Here is a 24475-nt window from a genome sequence, read left to right as displayed (position 1 = left end):
TGGGAAACACTTTTGAAAGATAAAAAGTACATTTTATATACAACTATATAGATCAGACCAAAATAAGGGACAAATGAGGGGGAAAGAGGGACAGAGGCACATAAAATCAGGGACACTGTAAATCAGGGACATTTGGGAGCTATGGTATTGTGTCTGCGCAGTCTTTAACACGTTATGAAATTATTTAGTTACCTATAGTGGTAACTTTTTCACAGTCTCAGACATTGTCTATATCCAGCATTTGTGCATACAAAGTCTTTAGGCCTCTTTCACACGGGCAGCTGTTCTGTTGCTGTTAAAAGCATGTTTTGTTATTTTGAAATTCCAAGACTCCAGGCACAGCGATCACTTGCAGTTGCAAATTGCAAGTAGCAGCGTTTACATGCGGCTGCATTTAGCTGGAACATTCTTGCCATTTCTGATGTGCTTCCTGTTTTTCTTTCCTTGTTGCCGCTGCTATCCACAGGAGAAATAGTACACTGCAGTACTGGTGTGCACCAGCGGATGGATCCTGGCAGTGTGGAGCAGATAGCACCTCCTGCAATCAGTTGTCACTTGAGGCCAATCACAGGCCTATAAATATCCGGCAAGCACTCAAGTTTGCCTTGGTTTTGTCCTTGAGCCCTGACCAGCATCCTGTTACCCTGATCCTGAACCTTGGTTCCTACATCCTGATCCTGTTGTACCCGATTACATGCAGCTGTACTAAATCGATGATAAATCGTTCCTGGATGCAGTCAAATAATTTTTTTCTAACCACACAAAACCCCATGTTACGAAACCGGCGTTAAATGCAATTTGTGAATGTGGACATAGGAAAGCATGGTGTGAGTTTAGGCGTGGTAAATAACTTCATCTATCCGCCCGTGTGAAATGGGCCTTAATAGTACTGAAGAATTTTTGGGGGGCTTGTTTGCTTTATTTTAGAAAAAGGAGATGGAAAAATAAATAATTCACTTAAAGCTGAACTCCAGCTATGATCTTTATTGAATACCAGCTTGGACTAATGTAAGCGCAATGAGGGGAAAAAAGTATTTGATCCCCTACTGATTTTGTACATTTGCCCACTGACAAAGAAATGATCAGTCTATAGTTTTATTGGTAGGGTTATTTTAGCAGTGAGAGACAGAATAACAACAAAAAAATCCATAAAAACACATTTAAAAAAAGTTATAAAATTGATTTACATTTTAATGAGTGAAATAAGTATTTGAACCCGTATCAATCAGCAAGATTTCTGGCTCCCAGGTGTCTTCTATATAGGTAATGAGCTGAGATTAGGCGCACTCTCTTAGGCCGCGTACACACGGGCGGACTGTTTGTCCAACTTTGTCCGCTGAACAGTGTTTCAGCGGACAGTCCGCTCGTGTGTGGGCTTCAGCGGACAGTTTCAGCGGACAGTCTGACGAACAAAGTTTTTCGGAATTTCCGTAAGACTGTCCGCTGAAACTTGGTTTGAGCGGACAGTCCGCTCATGTGTAGGCTTGTTCGTCAAACTAAGTTCCGCGCATGCTCAGAAAGGATTTACACGGCGAAGGTTGCATTCCAGTGTATCGGACGCCGAATTTCTCGTCCCGTCGTACGTGCCGTTCACGTCATCGCGCAAGTTTTCAGCGGACTGTTCGTTCGTCGTGTGTGGTCAAGTCCGCTCATGCAAATTTTGAACGGACTGTTTGTCAAACTGTTTGACGAACCTAGTTGGGCGGACAGTCCGCCCGTGTGTACGCGGCCTTAAACCTTTCGCTGCCAGGCCCTGTGCTCAATTTTTTACACTCAGGTGGCCAGACCATTTTTACATTTTTTCCTTTTGCTTTTTTCTTTTTCACTTATAGCTTTCAGATTTTGTGAAAGACCCCCCCCCCCCCCCCCCCCCCCAAAACCATATATTTTCTGAAAGCACATGATCAGTAGAATAAAAAGAAGATGCTACTGATTTTTTTTTATATTTGTGCAGATGTTTATCAAGCCAATATATTTACAAAGAATACAATAAAACCATTATTAGCAGATAAAAACTCAGCAAATTTTACAAAATCCATACTAAATATAAAATCTTAACCTGTATTGAGTTTAAAAAAATAACAAATATTTGTAACTTTTGAATTTCACCTTTTTGCAAAATAATGAAAACTGAACAGACACAAAAGTGTAAATATCCAAATTTCTCAAAAAATCTGAAGGTTTTCATTTTTCCCTTACAGCTTTCATAATTTGTGAAAGACCCACAAAACCATATATTTTCTGAAAGCATATGACCTCTAGAATAAAAAGGTGCTACAGATTTTTTAGACCCCCGTGGTATTTGCGCAAATGTTTATCAAACCAATATAGTCGCAAAAAATATACTAAAACCATTATTAGCAGATAAAAACACAGCTAATTTTACAAAATTCCTACTAAATATAAAAGCTTAATCTGTATGAAGTTAATAAATAACATAAGGTTTACATTTTTATATTGCACCTTTTTGCAAAATGGTGAAAATTGAATCTACGCAAAAATATAAATATCCAAATTTCTCAAAGTCTGAAGTTTTCATTTTTTCCCCTTCATGGCTTTCAGAATTTGTGAAAGACCCCCAAAACCACATATTTTCTGAAGGCATATGACCTCTAGAATAAAAAGAAGGTGCTGCTTTTTTTTTTTTTTTTTTTTAGACCCAGCGGTATTTGGGTGAATGTTTATTGAACCAATATATTTGCAAAAATTACACAGAATTCCTGCTAAAGCCCTACTAAATATAAAAGCTTTGTATGGAGTTAATAAATAACAAATATTTGTAAATTTTAAATTGCGCCTTTTTCCAAAATGGTGGAAATCAAACGTACCCAAAAACTTCTCTAAAAATCTGGAGGTTTTCATTTTTTACTTACAGCTTTCAGAATTTGAAAAGGCCCCTCAAATTAGACATTTTCTAACAGCACATGACCTGTAGAATAAAAAAAAAGTGCTACTAATTTTTTTAATTGCGCAAATGTTCATTGTATTGCTATTTTCACCAAAAATATACTAAAAATCATTAACATAAACACAACATAACTTACAAAATTCCTGCTAAATTAGTACTAAAGCATTGTTCACACGTGGCATACTCAAATGTATGCCCATGGGGGGCCATGTTTACAGGGATTCACAGGCTTTCCGTGCATCCTCATACAGGCATGCCCATCTACGGTATGTAAATTGGGATGCAATGCCTGCAGTGGCCTAGCTGCTGTTTCCAGTCTGACATCCAAGTGGGTGCATAACCCCAAAACGCAGACAGTGTGAGCTCAGGGACATGCATACGGACCTACATGGATGTAAAATTGGGAGCAACGGCTCTGTTCGTACAGTTGCTACATCCCAAATTACATCAATGGGACTGCCTGCACAGAGAGGAACACCTGTGCGTCCCCATAACGGTATGCTGTGTATGCCCTGTGTGAACGAGGCCTTGGACCCCTTTCACACAAGCACACTGATCGGGTCTGCATGTCCGTTTTTCAGGCGGGCCCAATCGGACCACCCATTGGACAGGCGGTCCCGTTTCCATCCAACTGCCCTATAGAGAACAGCGGGCTGTGTCTGGGCGCACTCTGCATCAGCGGAGCGGACACAGACCTGTCATCCACCTGCTCCACGGGGATCAGCAGACAGATCCCCTGCTGAGCAGGTGAATCTGCTTGACAGAGTTTGCTCCATGTGAAAGGGGTCTCACCAAGAGTGGCTGGTCCATTAGGGGCACTAGGGTGCCAGACTCATACGTTTTTGTTTGAGTTTTTCAAGCCACATGATTAGAGCCTGATGCGCTTGAACCTTGAAAAAGGTTGGGCTCAGGGGGCAGAGCATTGCACCCCAAACCCATCCACTTACTAATGAATATTCGTTACAGTCTTCCGGCTTTTCCTCCTGGCCATGGCCAGTCAGGATGGATCGGGTTGGCCAGGGGGAGAAGCTGATGTATCCGTGGAGGGGTGAGTGAATGAAATGAAAAATCTATCGAAATTTCATTCATTCAGAAAATGACAGCCTGATATATTGTAACCACAAATGTTACAATGTATCAGCAGTCAATGTCAGTGGGCACATAGCAGTGATTGCTGCATGTGCCCTCTCTTCTACTGAGGGAATCTTAGTAAACACATGTTTACTAAGCCCCCAAGCCCCAACTTCCCCCTCTCCCCCCACCGCCGAACTCTCCAAGCTGAGAGATCACAGAGATATGTGCAGGCAGAAGCTGCAGGTGGAGGGAGAGGACAGCGAGATGCCGCATGGATCGGGGGTACGGGAGCATGTGGGTTGTGATCTGACTGGCAGGGGTGACTTATCTGGACCCCCCCAGCAGCACCTGAAGCCGGCAGGAGTGGAAGAGGAGGGATGCCAGCTAATGATGGTCGCTGCGGGAAGCAGGTTTGCAAGGGGGGGTCAGATCAGATCGGGTGGAGGGAGGTTAATTGGTGCTGGGGTGAAGAAGGAGGGTGGGGACAGTTTCAGATGGAAGGGTGCGGTGAGGGTGGAGTGGCAGGGGACAGGCAAGCTGCAGCATGGGAGGGGGGCGGTCAGATTCGGGGTTAATAACTCTGATCAGCTGGTTGTAATCCGCTGGTCAGAGTTGTAGAATTGTTCAGCAGAGTCTGCTGAACAATTCTATTATAAGCTTATGGTCATTGAAGTGACCATAAGCTTATAGGAGAGGGAGAAAAGGAGGTCCATACGCCATACTGACTTGGCCACATCGGGGCACTTCTGTAGGCCTGTATGGCCTTGGCAGTGAAAGGGTATGCTCCTAATCTCAGCTTGTTACCTGCATAAAAGACGTCTGTCAACAGAAGCAATCAGACTCCAATCTCTCCACCATAGTCAAGACCAAAGAGCTGTCCAAGGATGTAAGGGACAAGATTGTAGACCTACATAAGGCTGGAATGGGCTACAAGGCCATCACCAAGTAGCTTGGTGAGAGGGTGACAACTTCATGGAGTTTCAATGATCAGGTGAGGAATCGGCCCAGAACTACACGGGAGAGTCTTGTCAATAATCTCAAGGCAGCTGGGACCATAGTCATCAAGAAAACAATTGGTAACAAACTACACCGTGAAGGACTGAAATCCTGCAGTGCCCGCGAGGTCCCCCTGCTTAAAAAAAGCACATGTACAGGCCAGTTTGAAGTTTGCTAATGAACATCTGAATGATACAGAGGAAAACTGAGTGAAAGTGTTGCCTTCGGATGAGACCAAAATCAAGCTCTTTGTCATCAACTCAACTCGCCGTGTTTGGAAGAGGAGGAATGCTGCCTATGACCCCAAGAATACTATCTCCACTGTCAAACGTGGAAACAATGTGTTTTGGGGGGGTGGGGTGTTTCTGCTAAGGGGACAGGACAACCTCACCACATCAAAGGGATGATGGACGAGGCCATGTACCACCAAATCTTGGGTGAGAACCTCCTTCCCTCAGCCAGGGCATTGATCGGTATTCCAGCATGACAATGGCCAAAAACACATGGCCAAGGCAACAAAGGAGTGGCTCAAGAAGACATTAACGTCCTGGAGAGGCCTAGCCAGTCTCCAGACCATAATCCCATAGAAAATATGCAGAGGGAGCTGAAGCTTCCAGTTACCAAGCCTGGAAATCTTAATGACTTTGAAAGGCTTTGCAAAGAGGAGTGTGACAAAATCCCTTCCTGAGATGTGTGCAAACCTGGTGACCAACTACAATAAATGTCTCACCTCTGTGATTGTGAATAAGAGTTTTGCCACCAAGTACTAAGTCATGTTTTGTGAAAAGGTCAAATACCTATTTCACTCATTAAAATGCAAATAATTAATAACTTTTTTGAAATGCGTTTTTCTCGATTTTTTTGTTATTTTGTCTCTCACTGTTAAAATAAACCTACCATAAAGATTATAGACTGTTCATTTCTTTGCCAGTGGACAAGCATACAAAATCAGCAGAGGATCAAATACTTTTTTTCCCCCACTGTATGCATATCTCATACCTGAGGGGCCATTGGGGGAGCTGACAATCACTGTAGTAGTTGGCTCTTCTACTGACAAGTGATAATGGCAAACTTCAGAGTCCTGTGTCGAGCGGCTTCCTTTCTGCACGCCGACTATAGAGGGGAGTTTGCTCAGCACTTCTGCTATTCACAGATTGCCTTGTATTCAATACAGTTTAGACAAGATATTAAATTGTACACGGCATTCTCTGAGTGGACAGGGTGGAGAGCATGGGCGGTGACATCACTGTCTCCATCTGGTTCAATCAGAGAACGCCTTGCATTAATAAAAGGCTTTCTATAAATAACTATTGTGAAGGAGGATATTCTATAAATGGTGGCAGTGCCAAGCTGGGCCAATGTAAGTATGCAATAAAGATCATACCTGGAGTTCAGCTACAGTCATATAGGATATATCACAGTCCTCTTACAAGCCTCAGCTAGGTAACTGTTAAGCTATGCTATTGTGTTTTATCGGAACATGAAACAGAAACTCAGCAATGCCTATTAATAGCAAGTCATATGATGTGAGCATTGTTTACAACAATTGGATGATTATTTGATTGTGTAGGGATTAAAGGGCCATAAACATTTTCAAGAATCACCTGTTCTTGAGATTATCCAACATATTTAATCTTCATAACCAAGCATCAATAAATGCCCTATCAAGAAAAGGTAACATGACTTTCACATTATGTGCACCATAGTAAGAGCCTGGGAGTTACTTCAGTGCGACCAGGTGATGTGAAGAAGCGTGCTACTGGTAACATCTCTGTTGTATATGCCTAGTTAAAGTAGAACTATAGGCAAACTTTTTTTCGTCTTGGATAGAGTGAGGGCTATAACCTCTGTCACTTTTTTTTTTTCCACCATCTGTGTCCCGTTGTGGAGATTTTTCTTCACTTCCTGTCCCATAGCCTACCAGGAAGTGAGAGGAAATCCCTGCAAATTAGGATAAATCCTTTGGGACCCCCAGGTGACCGGACCTGGTGTCCCCATTGGAAGAGTTCACCTCTATTACTTTTTTGGGGACAAGCCAAAATTTGTAAATGTCTTTTACTTTCACTTTCAATCATAATGGTAAACAAATAAATATAGAGGGTGAATCTCTTTAAAGTGGTTGTAAACCCTTACAAACCACTTTGACCTACAGGTAAGCCTAGATTAAGGCTTACCTGTAGGTCCAAGAAATATCTCCCAAACCTATACGGTAGACAGCGGCGCGCAGGCGCACTGAGCGGGGCATCGTCAATGACGAAGATGCCGCGCAATGCCGCACGTCTCGGCTCCCGTGCGCATGCGCGGGAGTGACGTCATCGCTGCTCCGGCGAATCACAGCGCCGGAGCAGTGAGACCCACCAAGAAGATGGACGCTCGGAACTACAGGGGACTTCGATGCGATGCATAGTAGTCCATTATGCTTTGCCTTTGCAGGGAATGAAAGAGGAAGTAAACTCATCAGGGTTTACTTCCTCTTTAACAGGGGCACAGACAGTAATAAAAACTGACAGATGTTCTAATCCCTCTCCACTCTATCGAAAACAATTTTTTTTCCTTTAGTCATACTTTAACCACTTCAATACCAAGCAATTCCACCCTTCCTGCCCAGGACAATTTTCAGCTTTCAGCGCTGTCACACTTTGAATGACAATTGCTTGGTAATGCAACACTGTAACCAAACAAATTTTTTATCACTTTTTTCCCACAAATAGAGCTTTATTTTGGAGGCATTTAATCACCACTGGGGTTTTTATTTTTTGCTAAATAAACTTAAAAAAGGCTTTCTTAGTTTCTGTTATAAAATGTAGTTTTGCCCTTCACTAACGGGCACTTATGAGTTGGCACTGATGGACACTAATAGATGGCGCTGATGATGAGGTACTGACAAGTGTCACTGATGAGCACTAATTGTCATTATTGTGATACCTCTCGTGGGGGCTGCGCCAATGATGTGCTCACTATCAGCGCAGAACACCCCCCCCCCCCCCCCCTGTCAGGGAGAGCCCCACCGAACACCATTTACCGACACTTCCTGATTCACACTGTAATCGGTCACAGCTGATCACGTGGTAAGGAGCCTCCATCAGAGGCTCCTTTACACAATCGGAGAAGCTTTGTATCAGAGTAACACGCAGCACCAATGATTGCCACGCTGTGCATCGGCATGTTGTCCTTCTGGACGTAATATGATGCCCAGTCAGGATAACTGACTGACGGACGGGAAGTGGTTAAAGTGTTATTAAACCCAGGGCCCTGTATTCACTCTATCTGGTCTCCCACAGTGCACAGAACATGGAAATGCAATTATTTTCATAAATATGAACTACTAAATACCTTTTCTCATCAGTATATATAGCAGTCTTGTGACTTCTATCAGTGTGTGGCCAAGCACTGGTTAAAGCTTGTAGGAGAAATCATTCTTCTCTGGCTGTTCTATGAGGCTGCAGGACACCTGACCCTCTGTCTGGACAGTACTGTTTGTCACTGTGCTGATCACATGCACCCTCCCAGGGGGAAGAAAAAAACTCTCTAGCAATATACACCAAACTGAGCATGTGCAGAGTGCCTTCAAGGCTCTTCTCTCTTCCACTGTCCCCAATCCAGCAGATGGATTGGGGACAATGGAAGCAGGATAGGATCAGAGAGGATGGTATCAAACAGCCTTTTTACCCAATGCGGAAGATTAACCCCCTAGGTTCCACAGTGAGCATAACAAGCATGTTTTACTGCATATAGACATTGATCTTAGGCTGCATTCACACCTGAGCGTTTTGTAGCTTGAAGCGACAAGACGCTGGAGGGGAAAAAATCCATTATTCTCAATGGAGATGGTTCACATCTCCACTCCATGTCACCTGAAGCCGAACGCCTGAAGCTCAAACAAGTTCCCGAACCCTTTTTTGTCTCTTGAATCGGGCAGATTTGGGCGTTTTTCTTCTTTTTACATTGGTGACCTTTTGCCCTGCACAAAATCGTGGCAAAACACCGTAAAAAACGAAGCGAAATCGCGGTAAAAAACGCCACAAAATCGCGGTAAATTCGCACGATTTTCTGCCTGAAAACGATACGCTCAGGTGTGAATGCAGCCTTGCTGTTGTGGGTTTAGTAACACTTTAAGGCTACGCCCTTTTCTTTGTGGTGTAGAGATTACAGGTGTTTGCTAGTAGCCTGATGGTGTCATTCATTGGATCATTTTAGCACTGTACATCTATGAGCAACTTGAGACTAAAAGTGTGCATTTTTTTTTTCTATTGGTGAGATATCCAGTCCTGGAGATTGAAAAATGGACTAAAAGATATTTAGATGTTTTCATCGCTGGAATTCCACTTTAACTGCTTGGCACCCAGGAAAATTATTTTTCTCCTACATGTAAAAATCTTTATTTTATTATGTAGAACCCCCAAACACTATATATGTAAATATTTCTTAAGCAGAGGCCCTATAGAATTAAATGGTGCGACATTTTTTATGTCACGCAGTTTGTGCAACGGTATTTCAAATGCACATGCACTTTAATTAATTTTAGTGCGCACACACACACACAATATAATACCCATTTTGATGCTACACTGAGTAAATGGATACCCAAAATGTCACGCTTTAAAATTGCATACCCCTGCGGAATAGCGCCAACCCCTGTGAAACAGCAGTACCTAAAAATCTCCATAGACGCTTTAACCACTTGCTGACCAGCCACTGCGGCAGAATGGCATGGCTGGGTGAAACAACGTTATATAACGTCGCTTCGCCACTATGATGCGAGTGCCCGGTGATCGCGATCACCGCCAGGCTCCGACTATCGTTGGTGACACACCAAGAACACACAGTTATGAACACCGATCTGTCATCTCCCCTAGACAGTCCTCTGCCCCCTTTAGTTAGAACCCAGAGAGGGAGCACAATTAACCCCTTGATTACCCCTAGTGTTAACACCTTCCCTGCCAGTGACATTTTTACAGCACTGATCTCTGTATAAATGCCAATGGTCCCAAAAATGTGTCCAATGTGTCGCAGTCCCGACAAATCGCAGATCGCCGCCATTACTAGTAAAAAAAAATGCGATAAATCTATCCCCTATTTTGTAGACGCTATAACTTTTGCGCAAACCAATCAATATACGCTTAGTGGGATATTTATTACCAAAAATATGTAGAATACATATTGGCCTAAAACAGTGATGGTGAACCTTGGCACCCCAGATGTTTTGGAACTACATTTCCCATGATGCTCAACCACACTGCAGAGTGCATGAGCATCATGGGAAATGTAGTTCCAAAACATCTGGGGTGCCAAGGTTCACCATCACTGGCCTAAAATAAGAAAAAAAAATCATTTTTTTTTTTTAAAAAGGGGGATATTTATTATAGCAAAAAGTACAAAATATTATTGTTGTTTTTTTGGTTTATAGTGCAAAAAATAAAAGCAGAAATTATCAAATACCATCAAAAGAAAGCTCTGTTTGTGGGGAAAAAAAGATATCAATTTTGTTTGGGTACAGCACCGCCCGACCGCACACTTGTCAGTTAAAGCTACACAGTGTGGAATTGCAAAAAATGGCTTGGTCATTCAGCAGTCAAATGTTCTGGGAATGATGCGGTTAAAAGCCTTTACAGGTTAGCAGTTTAGAGTTACACAGGAGGTCTGGTGCTAGAATTATTGCTCTCACTGAAGTTTGCAGTGGTATCTCACGTGTTGTGTGAAGGTAGTTTATATATGCATGCAGGACCTATGTATGCGTTTACCTTTGCGCGCAAGCACGGGGATGGGGTGCTTTAAAAATGTTAGTATTTCTTTTATTTCAACTTTTTTTTTTATTGTTACACGTTTTTCCTTCATTCTTTTATTGCTGTTACAAGGGATGAACAACATCCATGAGCAGGGCAGTGACAGGTTCTCTTTAATGAGACATCTGGGATCTATTAGACCCCAGAGCTCTCCTCTACCTTTTAAAAGCATCTGATCATACCAAGATCAGTTTGAACAGATGCTTTCACAATCCAGTAATTGTTTACTTCTGGGTGAAGCCAGAAACAACAACATCCTTGTTGCTTCCGGGCTCCCCGTGGGACGAGAGAGCCAGGATCTGCACTGGAAGGTAGCTGGAGGGGGTCCCACTTGTGGAGCCCTTTTACATGCAGCAGAACTATTTAGCTGCTAGGATCAGATTTACATTAAAGAGCATTGCCGACCAGGGATTTTGATACCAGGCTAATGCCTGTAGCTGTAGGTATTTATGGTCTTTGCAGTGCATTGGAAATTATTGGTGTCTGCACTACTAGAAGCTGGGTGCTTTTATTCTAATGTTTTGGGTCTCTACTAGAGAAAGCCTGGTGCTCTCACACATCAAAAGATTTAAAGGTTCTCTTGCAGATTACAAAAGGCAGAATCCTATCACTTTATCAGTTAGTGCAGGTGTTTGCAATTTTTTTTCTGGAGTTGCAGTTCTTCCACCAGATACTTTTAAGGGAAGTTTTGATGGAGCAGATTATTGGTCGCTGTTGGGTACAAGTTTTTTTTTTCTGGTAAGATCCATTCGTTTCTTATTGGTTCCCTGTTACTATCCAGTGGGCAGGTTGCTGAGTGTGTTTATTTTTTTCAGAACAAATGTAACCATGGATGGATGGCTGGCTAGCTCCAAAGGGTATATTCTGCATAAAGCTACAGGGAAAACTTTGTGATTGGAAGAGATGCTGATCACATGACATTTTGATGATGTCAAATAAATTTGACTTTGCTTGCTTTGAAATCTCAAAGCAATGGAAGTTCTAAATACATTTGTAAGGCACGTCTGCATTATAAATATGCCTTTTTCAAAGAAAGCATGGCAAGGCTGCACCAGCCTTTTGAAAAATGTGGCCTCTAGTAATTTGTACAAATATAACCCACTGTTGAGTACAGGGGATATATAGACATGTTAACATTACCCTTTTTGTCACAGATGGGACCGATCTTAAGAGGTTACTTTTTCTTGAAAATTGTATATACCTCTCGGATGAGATACCCAGACACCTCAGAATTCTGTCCTTTTTTCATTTTCTTGGCTGCCAAAATAACCATAGCGCAAGTATGGAAGTCCTCGTATTTTTCGCTCCATAAGACGCACTTAGGTTTTAGAGGAGGAAAACAAGAAAAAAATATTCTGAACCAAATGGCGTACCAAAATATTTACTAGTGCCGGGGGGGGCGGTGCCTGACGTATATTCGCACCATAAGACGCGGAGACATTTTGCCCCATATTTTTGGGGGGGAAAAATGTGTCTTATGGTCTGAAAAATACAGTAACTTTGCGCTAGTCAAACACAAATTCTCCTGGATCGCGCTTCGTGAAAACTTAGCAAGCATCCTATGAGATAAGCAAACCAGATTTTAAAGGGTCTGGAATCCCGGATCAGATAGCTCCAATCTCCTGGGTAACCTGTAGGGTTCTGGGGGTTGGTTGTCTGTATCTGGGGGATGCACTTCTCCTTTCTGCTCCTTTCCAATGTCTTTTCTCACTTTTTCCTCTTCTTTGTTTTTCCATCTCTCTATGTTCTTTTTAGTGCTTCATCGGGTGCAGTCTGTTAGATCATTATACTTTTTGTGCAATCTGATTCAAATGTGATGTTAAAGTGCCTCAAGCTCTGGTAAATTGGAGCACTGTGATCCCCCACTGTATTTTATCCTTTTAGTGAGATGGATACGCTGTGGACGGAATATTTGATATCAGAATATCACTATATTATGATGATTTTTGCCTTTGCTTTCTTTATAGTACTTTGCTGACAGATGCCTTTGTGTCTGATTTTTGTTGTGTTATGGATCCTCATTTATATATTGTTTATGATGAGTCGGATATGCTTTACTCATGATATTGTCAATGACTGTACTGTTACATATACATATATATATATATATATATATATATATATATATGTGTGTGTTTTTTTGTTTTGTTTTTTTAATTGAAATTCCCTTAATAAAAAATATTGAAAAAGAAAAATGTTATATACCTTTGATATAGAAGCTCCAGCCAAAGCTTTCCTTTTTACAAGAATGAGGAAAGTGTCAGGTTTTTATTGTGCTCTGCCTCTCCAGTGGGGATATCTACCATGACTCTTTGTCATGGTGATCGTTGACACTGGGACAGAAAGTTCAAACAGGGGCAACACGACTTTCAACACGACTTTTGGAGGCAACTTGGACACGACCTGAACACGACTTGGGGCGACTTACAACACGACTTTAAGTCGCCCCAGGCCAGGCGACTTTTGCCGTGGCCAATCAGAGAATGAGCTCTCAAGAGGGAACTCCACGCCAAATTTATGAAAAAAATTTGGCGTGGGTTCCCCCTCCGAGAGCATACCAGGCCCTTAGGTCTGGTATGAATATTGAGGGGAACCCCCTATGCCGAAAAAACGGCGTGGGATTCCCCCCCCAGATCCATACCAGACCCTTATCCGAGCACGCTACCCGGCCGGCCAGGAAAGGGGGTGGGGACGAGCGAGCACCCCCCCCTCCTGAGCCATACCAGGCCGCGTGCCCTCAACATGGGGGGTGCCTTAGGGAAGGGGGGGCCGCGCGCCACCCCCCAACCCAAAGCACCTTGTCCCCATGTTGATGAGGACAAGGGCCTCTTCCCGACAACCCTGGCCGTTGGTTGTCGGGGTCTGCAGGCGAGGGGCTTATCAGAATCCGGGAGCCCCCGGATACCGGCCCCCCCACTCTATGTGAATGAGTATGGGGTACAACGTACCCCTACCCATTCACCTGTGAAAAAAAATGTAAAAAAAAACACAACACAGGGATAAAATTGTTCATTGCTTTTTAAATGTTGTCCGACCTGAGGCGACTAGGGGCGACCTGAAGTCGGATCGGAGTTGCCCCTGTGTGAAATCTGAAATGTTATGGTTGTCTTCAAAACAGGAGTAGAGGGGAAATCTGCCAATAGTGAAAAGCGATCAAATTTATGATTTCTGGACAGGAGGTGGGGCAAACAGAATTCAGTAAAAACCCAACAGAAGATCTAGACCTTCTCCTTTCTATCTAAAATTTAAAAGAAAACTCGTTTTGGCTAGACTTGTACTATGCCCAGATTAACTTGTAGGATTTTCAATTTCGCTTTAACTGGGTTTCTTTTAAAGCTAAATGTCCTTGTGCTATTTTAAGAACTAGTTTATAATGCATTAACGTGGAGACATCAGTTGACGGAGGCCAAAGATGACTTCCAAGCACTATCCCCATTTATGAGAAGAGTGTTTTAAATACAGTGTCTGATACAGATCTGTAGTCTTATCTCTTATGTGCATAGACAAGCTCTATTTATACAAACACACAAACAATCGCTGCCATTTACATCACTGGCTCATCCAGTTATTTATCTTACTGCATAGTTCTAGAAATCAGGCTAGAATATACAAAATTAGCTCCAGGAGTCTCACTCTGCCGTTTACATTATTGCTGTATTTCCTTAAAGGGAAGGAAACTGATATTTATCTAAAGTGCTTCAATGTATATTCAGTAATAAGTTCACTTTATCTGTGGAAATTTTCAGCCTTTTTAAATGATAATGTGTCTGAAAAACAGAAGACCCTTTTCATAATTTTTTTTATTCACTTGAAATGGGACTTTAAAAACTTACCAGATGCATCAAGCTAGAGCCCATTCCCTAGCACAGACCCCTCCCGCCTTGCACATCATAGCCCTGTCCTCATCTGGCAGTGTCTAATTACTCTCTTTGCTGACCTAGCTCCTCCACCCTTCCCTTCTTAAGCCTGGTACACATTATTAGTCTTTTCCGTTCAACCCAGCAACCTGAACAAAAAAAACTGAAGAGCTTGGTAGGAGCCGCTGTACTAACGGTGCAGTGTTAGTATAGTGATCTTTCCCACTGAGCTATTGTGTTCTGACAGTTGGACTGCCCCCCAGCAGAACACTCCAGTCAGGGCTCTCAACCATTGGCCGAGATCTATGATCAACAGATGTTTTTTGGTCATGCCTCCTCAAAAGAAGCCGGCTTCTGTTGGAGGGGTTGCCATACACACAGACCGAATATTGGCCAGTTTATCTTCACACAGGCCGAATATCAGGCAGCATCGGCCAGTTCAAATTAGACGGGCAATACTATAGAGCAGGGATATGCAATTAGCGGACCTCCAGCTGTTGCAGAAGTACAAGTCCCATGAGGCATAGCAAGACTCCGACAGCCACAAGCAGGACACCCAGAGGCATGATGGGACTTGTAGTTTTGCAACAGCTGGAGGTCCGCTAATTGCATATCTCTTCTATAGAGTGTGACTTGAATGTTCCTAACAAGCAGTGAAAAAAAAAAAAGCTTTAAAACAAGCTATCCCCTTGATCCCTGGGGCTGCTTGTACTGTAAAGTAATTGATTCTCCAGGGTCATAATGACTGTGAAGATTGGTGTCCGCTTCTAATAGGTTCAAAACACCAGCTGTTTGTTTACATTAAAGGTCTGGCAGGTGAAGTTATTTTACTGCTTGATCAGAATATGTAAACACTTTAGTGTGCAAGGTTTGGGCCCAGGTTCACTTTTGTTGGATTTCAACTATGCCGTTTGAGATTCAACGGAACAAGTCTGCACTCCATGGGATTCCCACAGGTAAGTTGATTGTGTATAGCTGGTTGTAGGCATAGTCCACAACCCCCAGGGCTTAAACATATAGGTAAAACAAGCAAACCACGAGGAAAGAGCTCCACAAACAAAAATAACTTTTTTTTTTATTTTTTTTAAACAAAGTGGGGAAGGGTTATTGTTTTTTTTAGTGGTAGAAGTTAAAGGATTCTAACCTTTCCCAGTCTATCCCAAGCCTGGTCAGTGTTCCACTCTCATTGTGAACATAACTTTTAATTGAAGCCAATGATCCTCCTTAATGCTTTTTTCTTTATTGCTATACTTCTCTGTACATTGCGGATTCCCACATTAAACGCAACAAGACTGTCATATAATTAAACTGGTAGAACAGGGAGAGGGGAGGGGAGAACCATATACAGTGTTACGTACATTCAGCATGTGACTCCACTTACAAGTCTTGTAAACACATTTCAATTAAAGCAAAATCATTTTAGGTGGATATATAGTAAACCAATGAGCTAAATGATTTGATAAACCTGAAAAAAGACAAAAGTGTTTAATCTTTTATAACTGTATAGATGTTAATGTTGTATTACTGTTTGTTAAAGCGGTTCTTCACCCTAAAGGGGAAGTTCCGCTAATCTGATCCCTCCCCCCCTCCGGTGCCACAATCGGCACCTTTCAGGGGGGAGGGGGGTGCAGTTACCTGGATAATCCAGGTATCTGCACCCACTTCCGGGCAGACCGCCGCAGATGCCCCCCCTCCCCGTTGTGTTCTGGGAAACACACAGTTCCCAGAGACACAGAGGGGGACCATAAGAGACGCGCAGCGTGACTCGCGCATGTGCAGTAGGGAACCGGGCAGTGAAGCTGTAACGTAACCCCGGTCAGGATAAAATAATTTCTAAAAAGGAAGGTTCTTGCACTGGAAGACACCACTCTTCGACAGCCTATGCAGCCTCTGGTTAGGGATTTACATTCAGTACTTCTAAGAGTTTTGGTGGAAGCCTGTCCCCCCTCCACCCCTCCCCTGCATGCTGTGGTTCTTTCCTCTGACCCTCACGCCATTGCGGGACAGAGGAATTTCTTTTGTTTTACCCTTGCCCTCAAATCTTCTTTATGACATACATATTTCTTTTTCATACATCATGGGACACAGAGTAAAGGCTAATATTCATTACCTGCTGGGTTATACTTCATCATTATGTGAATGGACACTGGTAGACCAAAGGTCTTCCGACAGGTAGTGGTCCCCTATATAACCCCTCCCATGCAGGAAGTACTTTAGTTTTTTACCAGTGTCTGCAAGGAGGATGGCACAGTTTGTTTGAGCTCTCTAGTCCCACAAATGGTTCCAAAATGCATCAAGGGATTGACCGATCAGATCCATTTGACACAGGCTTTTATGCTTAAATAAATGGTACCCGAACCTCACAAAGAAGACTCAAGATCCTACAAGGTTTTGCCTGTAATGTGGCCTCCGGGAGCTGGACAGGTCCAAGGGAGTGGACCCTAAACATAAAACATAAAAAGGGTACCCAGTCCTTGAAGGTCCAAGTGACAGGAACCTGCCATGAAGGGTGAAGATTGGGCCCTTAGATTCTAAGTGGCCCTGTGCCTGGATGGGAAAGTGAACCCCCCTTTATTTTATTATTGTGGGGTGTCCCAATGATTGTAACAAGTGGACACTTGTGTGCGGCGACCATATGGGGGAGTTCTGGGCTAGTTGTGGGTGTTTGCAAATTGTACCTTTTTTGCTTGTGTCTGGCTGTTTTTTTACCTGCATGAAGGTGCGACATGGCGCACGTGTGCATTCGCAAGATCACCACTGGGTTCAGCAGTTTTGCAGCCATGGCGCACGTGGCTTCACCGCACATGCAACGTAGCCTTTATCTGTGCACAAAAGATTTGCGTTGTATGCAAATACAGTCACGGCCGTTTGCTGGGCTGAGTGCATGCGCACGCATAGAATGTTCCAGTGCACACCCAACTTATTTAAGCTGTGTAGGCCAAGCATGTGGTGCTTCCAGAAGGCAGCTGTGGGACACAGAGGAGGCTCTGAACAGACACTTGCAGTGGTTAATTTTTCCTTACCTGGGTCTTGTGAGTCACCGGGTGTTGCTTGGGAGGCTAAAGGTGCTTAGCAGGATTATTCCATAGGGGCTTGGTGAGCCCTATTAAAGGGTCTCCCTTCTGGTATTTTAATACTACACCCAAGTACTCTTTGTTTGTGACTATTAAAGGTCTTCCAACAAGAGGAGCGGGACTAACACCACAGGGAAGGGCACACCTATGTTGTCAGTAGTTCCTGGTGAACCTAGTTGTATCCCTAGTGTTGTATCCCCTGAATGACCAGAGGCTTCTGGGCAATCTGAGCTACTGCGCCTGTCTGGTATTATGCCTACAGTCAATGCTGCTGCTTCACCCTTTATCACTAAAGATGAACTGTCCTCAACTCTAGCTGGTTTAGAGCACAGGATTGCCTCCATCCAGCAGGGTGGCAGGAAACATGACAGACCCCCCCCCCCTCCTAGTATGGAGCAGGAATGGATTGAGGATGGGGAAGAGCTTAAAGCTCGGACTTTGGTGGAATGCCCGGCGGATGAGTCTGCATCAGAGCAATCTGGACAAGAAGATATCCAGTCGATGTCTGCCTCTCAGTCGCAGAGGCTTTTGATCCTGACTCTGACCAAAATGGTTCGTTCTGCCTTTAAGTTGCCTCTTGCAGAGGTGACTGAGCCCCCCTGGTCCTCTTTAGGATCTCTGAGGTATTTTCAGGTCACACAGACTTTCCCTCTACACCCCCTGTTGGAACAGACGGTATATGCCGATTGAGAACATGCTGACAGGACTTTTGTTCCTCCTAAAAGGTTTTTCCTTCTATATCTCATGGATGAAAAGTTTGTTAAAAAATGGAGCATGCCAGCCATCAGCAGTCTCTTGTTTAAACAAGAACTTGTTTGATAGATAACGCACAGGGCTTGAAAGACCCTGTTGACAAGAAATTGGAGTGGTTATTAAAGGCTTCCTTTTCTTTGGCCAGTTCAGCTATTCAGCCAGCTGTTGCAGCAATTGGTATTTGCCAGTCCGTAAAGGATCAGGTCAAATGGCCTAATAGGCCTAAACAGGAGGATGATCTGCCTGAAAGTAAGAGATATTCCTTGAGCCCTATGTTTTGCTGTTGATGCTTTCAGTGATTCAATGCAGCAGGTTTCTCATCTGGCTCTGTCTGTACATTTGCGTAGACATTTATGGCTTAAGAACTGGTCAGCAAAGCTTCCTTGAGGGAACACCCCCACTTCATCAGGTGAGGAAAGGCTGCTGCACTTTGCAGACATTTGGAAAAAAACTATTCAGGACGAGTGGGTCAACTCAATTATATCTCGCGGTTACAAGCTGGAATTGCGGAGGGTTCCCCCTCAGAGGTTTCTAAGATCCAGCGTTCCCTGGGATCCTCCAAAAAGAAACGATTGCTTCAGGCACTACATTATCTCATGCATCAAGGAGTGGTTGTAGAGGTTCCTGTATTTGAAAGGGGCACAGGGTTTTACTCAAACCTGTTTAAGGTTCAGAAACCAAACGGGGACACAAAGCCCATTTTGGATCTAAGTTTTTTTTTACAATAGTAATTTTTCTAAAGTCCCTGAACAAGTATCTATTGATACAATACTTTCAGGTGAAGTCTGTCTGCTCAGTATTAACCTCACTCCAGAGGGGAGACTTTCTAGCCTCTATTGATATAAAGGACTCATACTTGCACGTATCTATCTTTCAGTCTCATCTGAGGTTCCTACGTAGAGGAATGTCATTTTCAGTTTGTGGCTCTACTCTCCACGCTTGCTACAGCTCCCCGGGTGTTCAGAGGTCCTAGCACCAGTACTGTCTCTTTTAAGGGCCCAAGGGATCCTGGTGCTTGGGTATCTGGATGACCTCCTGCTCAAAGATCACTCAGTACAGGCTCTAGAACAGAGCATAATATACACAGTGCGGTATTTGAAAAGCTTAGGCTGGATTATAAATACCGAAAAGTCAGCCTTGAGACCAGCTCAAAGTCTAACGTATTTAGGTCTGATCCTAAACACGGTCCAAGCAAGTAAGGATCTGTGTCCTGAAGGATCAGGTGCATCAGATAAGGGGCCCTCAGACAACTCTCCATTCAGCTCTGTATGAGTCTTCTAGGGAGGAATGGTATCCTCCTTCGAGGCAGTGCCCTATGCCCAGTTCCATTCCAGGCCCTTACAATAAAACATCTTGTTGGCTTGGAACAGAGGAAGACAAGCCCTGGATTATCCAATATGCTAATCTCCTCAGGAATGCTTGCAAGATCTGGTGGTTGCAGAATCAGAACCTGCAAAGGGGAAAACCTTTCTCCCGGTAACCTGTAGAGTACTGACTACAGATGCCAGTCTCTCAGGCTGGGGAGCAACCCTAGACGGGCTCAGAGGAAATGGTCATCAACGTCCTAGAATTACGGGCAGTACGTCTGGCCCTATGGTCCTGGACCGGTGGAGCTTCAGGACTGCTCCATCAGGGTTCAGTCCGACAATGCCACAGCAGTGGCCTATATAAACCACCAAGGCGGTATCAGATGTTCAGCTCTGAAGGAGGTGAACTACATACTAGCCTGGGCAGAGGGACATGTGCCAATTATATCGGAATCCATATGCTGGGAGTAGAGAACTGGAAGGCAGATTATCTCAGCCGCCAGCAGATCTGCCTGGGGGAATGGTCCCTAGACCCAGAGGTGTTCCAAGAAAATTTTGCCAACGTTGGGGATGGCCAGAGGTCGACTTACTGGCAACCAGGTTCAACAACAAGCTACAGCAGTTTGTGTCTGGAACAAGAGATCCTCTGGCAATTGGAGCAGATGCTTTGGTAGTTCCATGTAGCCAGAACTCCTTGGTTTATGCTTTCCCTCCAATCCCTCTCCTTCCACATTTGTTGTGCAGGATTCTAAGAGAGAGGGTTCCAGTCATTCTAGTGGCACCAGCCTGGCCCAGAAGGCCCTGGTTCCCAGAGATTGTGAGACTGACAATAGACGGGCAATGGACGCTTCCACATCGCTCCCGATCTACTTTCTCAAGGTCCTATATTTCACCCCAATTTACAGTCTCTAAATTTAACGACATGGCTATTAAAGCCAGGGTGTTAAAGGACCGTGGCATCCCGGGAACCAGTGGTGTCTACCCTAGTGAATGCTAGAAAAGCTGTCACTAGGAAGATTTATCATAAGGTCTGGAAGAGTTCTATCACTTGGTGTAAAGCCGGAAAAGGGCATCCTCGGAAATATGTGATTGGGAGAATTCTCTCTTTTCTACAGTCAGCTGTGGAAATCAAATTGGCTTTGAGTACAGAGATCAAGTTTCGGCCCTAAAGTACTTCCTGTATGGGGAGGGGTTATATAGGGGATCATTTCCTGTCTGAAGACCTTTGGTCTACCAGTGTCCATTCACCTAAAGATGAAGTATAACCCAGCAGGTACTCAAATAAAAGGATTTTACAGGTAAGTATGATGTAAAAATCCTATTATTTGTAGATATGTTTAGAACTGGATTCACACTGTTCCATGTCCCTTGCAGCACATGTGGTATGTCTATTGGCTTATACATTTTCTTTCAGAACACTCTAAACTGCTGAGCATTTTTGTAAACCAACCATAGGAATCAATGGTTTTCTCCTTGTAATGCACTCATATGCATCACAATTCATGAGTTTTGCTGCATGAATATAAGCAAGTTTGAATTGGCCTTTAATCTATATAATAAATATCGTAATAATTACTGGTAGATCATATAAATGTAGAAACATTTATTGATGTGGAGGAGTGACTTATAAGGTAAGTGTATATGATTCCGCACAGAGGAAAGAAAAGAAAATATATATAATGAAAAATACCAGCAGAGAAAAAAATGGAGTATGTAAAAAATGGAGTGTGTAAAAATTAAGTGTCGAAAAAAATGAGAATCAAGGGAACTACTGCCTCTACTAATTACTCCCACCTGGTTAGGGTAAATGGTAAGAAAAAATAAAGTAGGTGTGGCGCTGCTCATTTAATAGATATAATGCTAACTTGACTGAGAATTAGATAGTAGTGATATAGTACTAGTTATGATAGTCACAATAGGAGTAGTGCTCTTATTGTGACTGCACTCACCAGAATTTTCTTACCTGCCTGGGGTATAAGGCATTCACAGTATTTGCCACTGTGTAGCTGGCCAGTCCAAGGTATTTTGGTAATGTTTGACTCATGTACCATGTAAAGGAGAGAACGAACTAATTCCATCACAAAGTATTACACTATTGCGATCCTTCTCTCCTTTACATGGTACATGAGTGGAAAATTACCAAAATACCTCGAGTTGGCCAGCTCTAAGCCCTTGTACACACGGTCAGAGATTCCGACAACCAAATCCGTCGGAGTAAGAGGTCCGGAAGTGATGTTGCATACACACGGTCGGACTAAGTTGTCGGAAAATCCGATTGTACATAACGTGATGACGTTATTTTGTTAGGACAGGACTACGTTCAGGCTAGTAGCCAATAGCTTTGGTCTAGGAATTTGATCTGAGCATGTGTGGCACTTTGTCCATCAGAGTAGGCTACACATGATCGGAGTATGTCCGATCGGAGCATTTTGTCTGAAAATTTTACCGGCAAGTTGGAAAAGTTGGTCCGTCGGATGTTCCAACGGAAACAGTCCGATGCAGACCACACAGTGTCGGATTATCTGACAAGACGGTCCGATAGGAAACATTCCATCGGAATCTCTGACCGTGTGTACAAGGGCTTAGAGTGCTACACAGTGGCAAATTCTGTGAATGCCTTATACCCCAAGCAGATAAGAAAATTCTGGTGAGTACAGTCACAATAGGAGCACGGATAAATCACGTATGCTGTAATCACCTTCTGAAGAGGAAATTTGATCAGCGTTATTTTAATATTTTTTCACTAGCACAAAGCACTTTATTGGACAACAATTACTTAATGCAATGTGATTTTTATACTTTATTTAAATAATTGTATTCATATTTTGCATTGGGATTTTATGCTCATCATCTGTATGCACATATTTTCACATGATTGTATATCAAGTTTGCTTGGAACAGTTCAAATTGTTATATTTACATAGCACTATTAGTTGTTACTTTTGTTATAGTTGTATGTGAGCATATTTGAATATAGTACTTCAATTTTGAATCACTACTATCTAATTCTCAGTCAAGTTAGCATTATTTCTATTAAATGAACAGCGCCACACCTACTTTATTTATTAAGAGTGACTTATGCTATTGATTGCATTTTATATTAGATTTAGACAATGTTGTTCCTTTTAATTTCATGTCACACAAGTTTGTGGATTTAGTAGAATTCCTCAGCTGACTAATCGGCATGATTTATGTTTTAGGTTACAGAGGCCTTTCCGGATTGTCCAGGTCAGATAACTCTGCACAGCGAGCCCTTCCTCCTATGTGGTGGGGATGGATTTACACACTCAAACTTTGATGGATGTACAGAATCCGCTGTACGAATTGTAGAAACTTTAGCCTCTTGTTTAAAAAATTGACATATTGTGACCATACCAGTTTTTATGAGTCTGCTCTGTCTAATTACATTTATTGGCTAGAGTGGATCTAAAACAGATACATTTATTAAAAGAACAACTAGTAACCTAAACAGGACCAAATACACCTTTCCTTGTTTGTCATGGAATTGGGAATCTGGTTTATTATAGATTGTATTGGCTTGGGATGCTGCAGAAGTAAAATATATAGTTTTTGCATTTATGTTTTACGTTTTTATTTTTTGCCAAACTATAGGTAAAGACAGATCAACCTGAACATTTGAATTTACTTATTAAATACTAAGAAAATTATAAAGCTTTTCATTTCTCAAATTAATCATATTATATGAAATATTTTTATACTCATTACTGAAAAAAATTACACTAGTTTTTACACTAGTATTTTATTTTTTTTAACTGGTGCAAAGGGTTACGCCAGTGGCGGCCCATGCATTGTGAGTGCCGCCCTCCCTATTTATGTGCCCGACCCCTTTTAGGAAGCCGGACACATGAAATACTATGGTGGCTGGGATAGGCGAGAGGTGTGTATTTTGAAGTACGTGATTAGAGCCAGAGGCTTCAAAATAGGGTGGGCTCAGGGTGCAGAGCACGGTGTCCCAAACCCCACCTGTTGTGTGGCTTAGCAAATTCAAATTTGCTATATTCACACTAACGTTCCTCCCTGCCAATCAGCAGGCAAGTCAGTGAGACCTGTCTACCGATTGGCCAAAGCATTAGGTGATCCTATTGGATGCCTAACGCTTTGGCGGAATAGGATACGAGCGGACACAGGAGCCACAGCCCGCCGAGGAGAGCACGTCACTCCAGGAGAGGAGCAGCAAGTACCGCCAAACCGGCCATGGTGGGGATTTAGTAAAGTGACAGCCAAGCCTGGCTGCATTTGATGGGCACAAGTGGCTGCGTACGATGGGGCACAATGGCTGCATTTGATGGGCACAGTGAGGCTGCAATTGATGTGTGTTCAGTATTTTTTTGTTTCAGTTTGTTTGTGCCCCCCCCCCAAAAAATTTTGAGCACCAGCCCCACTGGGTTACACAGCCAGAAACCTCACAAAAGCTTATTACATTGCCATAGGCTAATATTGTAATAGAGCTTGGTGAGAAGGTAAAGATTTCCTCATGGAAATTTCCAAGATTCTCAGGACGGTTCTGTAAAAGCCATAATGTTCTGATTTTTAAAATAAATTCTGTGTTTTCCTAAAGGGTCTTATCAGCTGTAGAAAACAGATTTGTCTGCCTGCTAGGGCCTAAAGCAGCTTATAGGCATTAGATGAATTTTGCCATTTTTTTTTTGTCCAAATCTGTAAATATCTTGTATAAACTGTATATAAAGCATCGGCAGATACT

The 24475-nt window shown here is 43.0% G+C and overlaps 1 protein-coding gene across 2 annotated transcripts in view; it reads left to right on the top strand.

Annotated features, from left to right (window-relative positions):
• Window positions 1–23331, top strand: part of RNLS (renalase, FAD dependent amine oxidase) — a 239694-nt gene extending 216363 nt beyond the window's left edge. For both annotated transcript variants that reach the window (XM_077454169.1, XM_077454167.1), the window contains exon 7: window positions 22953–23331. In XM_077454169.1, coding sequence (XP_077310295.1) covers window positions 22953–23111 — 159 coding nt within the window. In that variant the 3' untranslated portion in view covers window positions 23112–23331. The remainder of the gene's footprint in view (window positions 1–22952) is intronic.
• Window positions 23332–24475: the final 1144 nt, after the last annotated feature.

Source organism: Lithobates pipiens, unplaced genomic scaffold (genome assembly GCF_037356315.1).
Source record: "Lithobates pipiens isolate NorthernLeopardFrog02 unplaced genomic scaffold, aLitPip1_a1.2 Scaffold_25, whole genome shotgun sequence".
NCBI lineage: Eukaryota > Metazoa > Chordata > Amphibia > Anura > Ranidae > Lithobates > Lithobates pipiens.
This window is presented reverse-complemented; position numbering and strand designations above follow the sequence as displayed.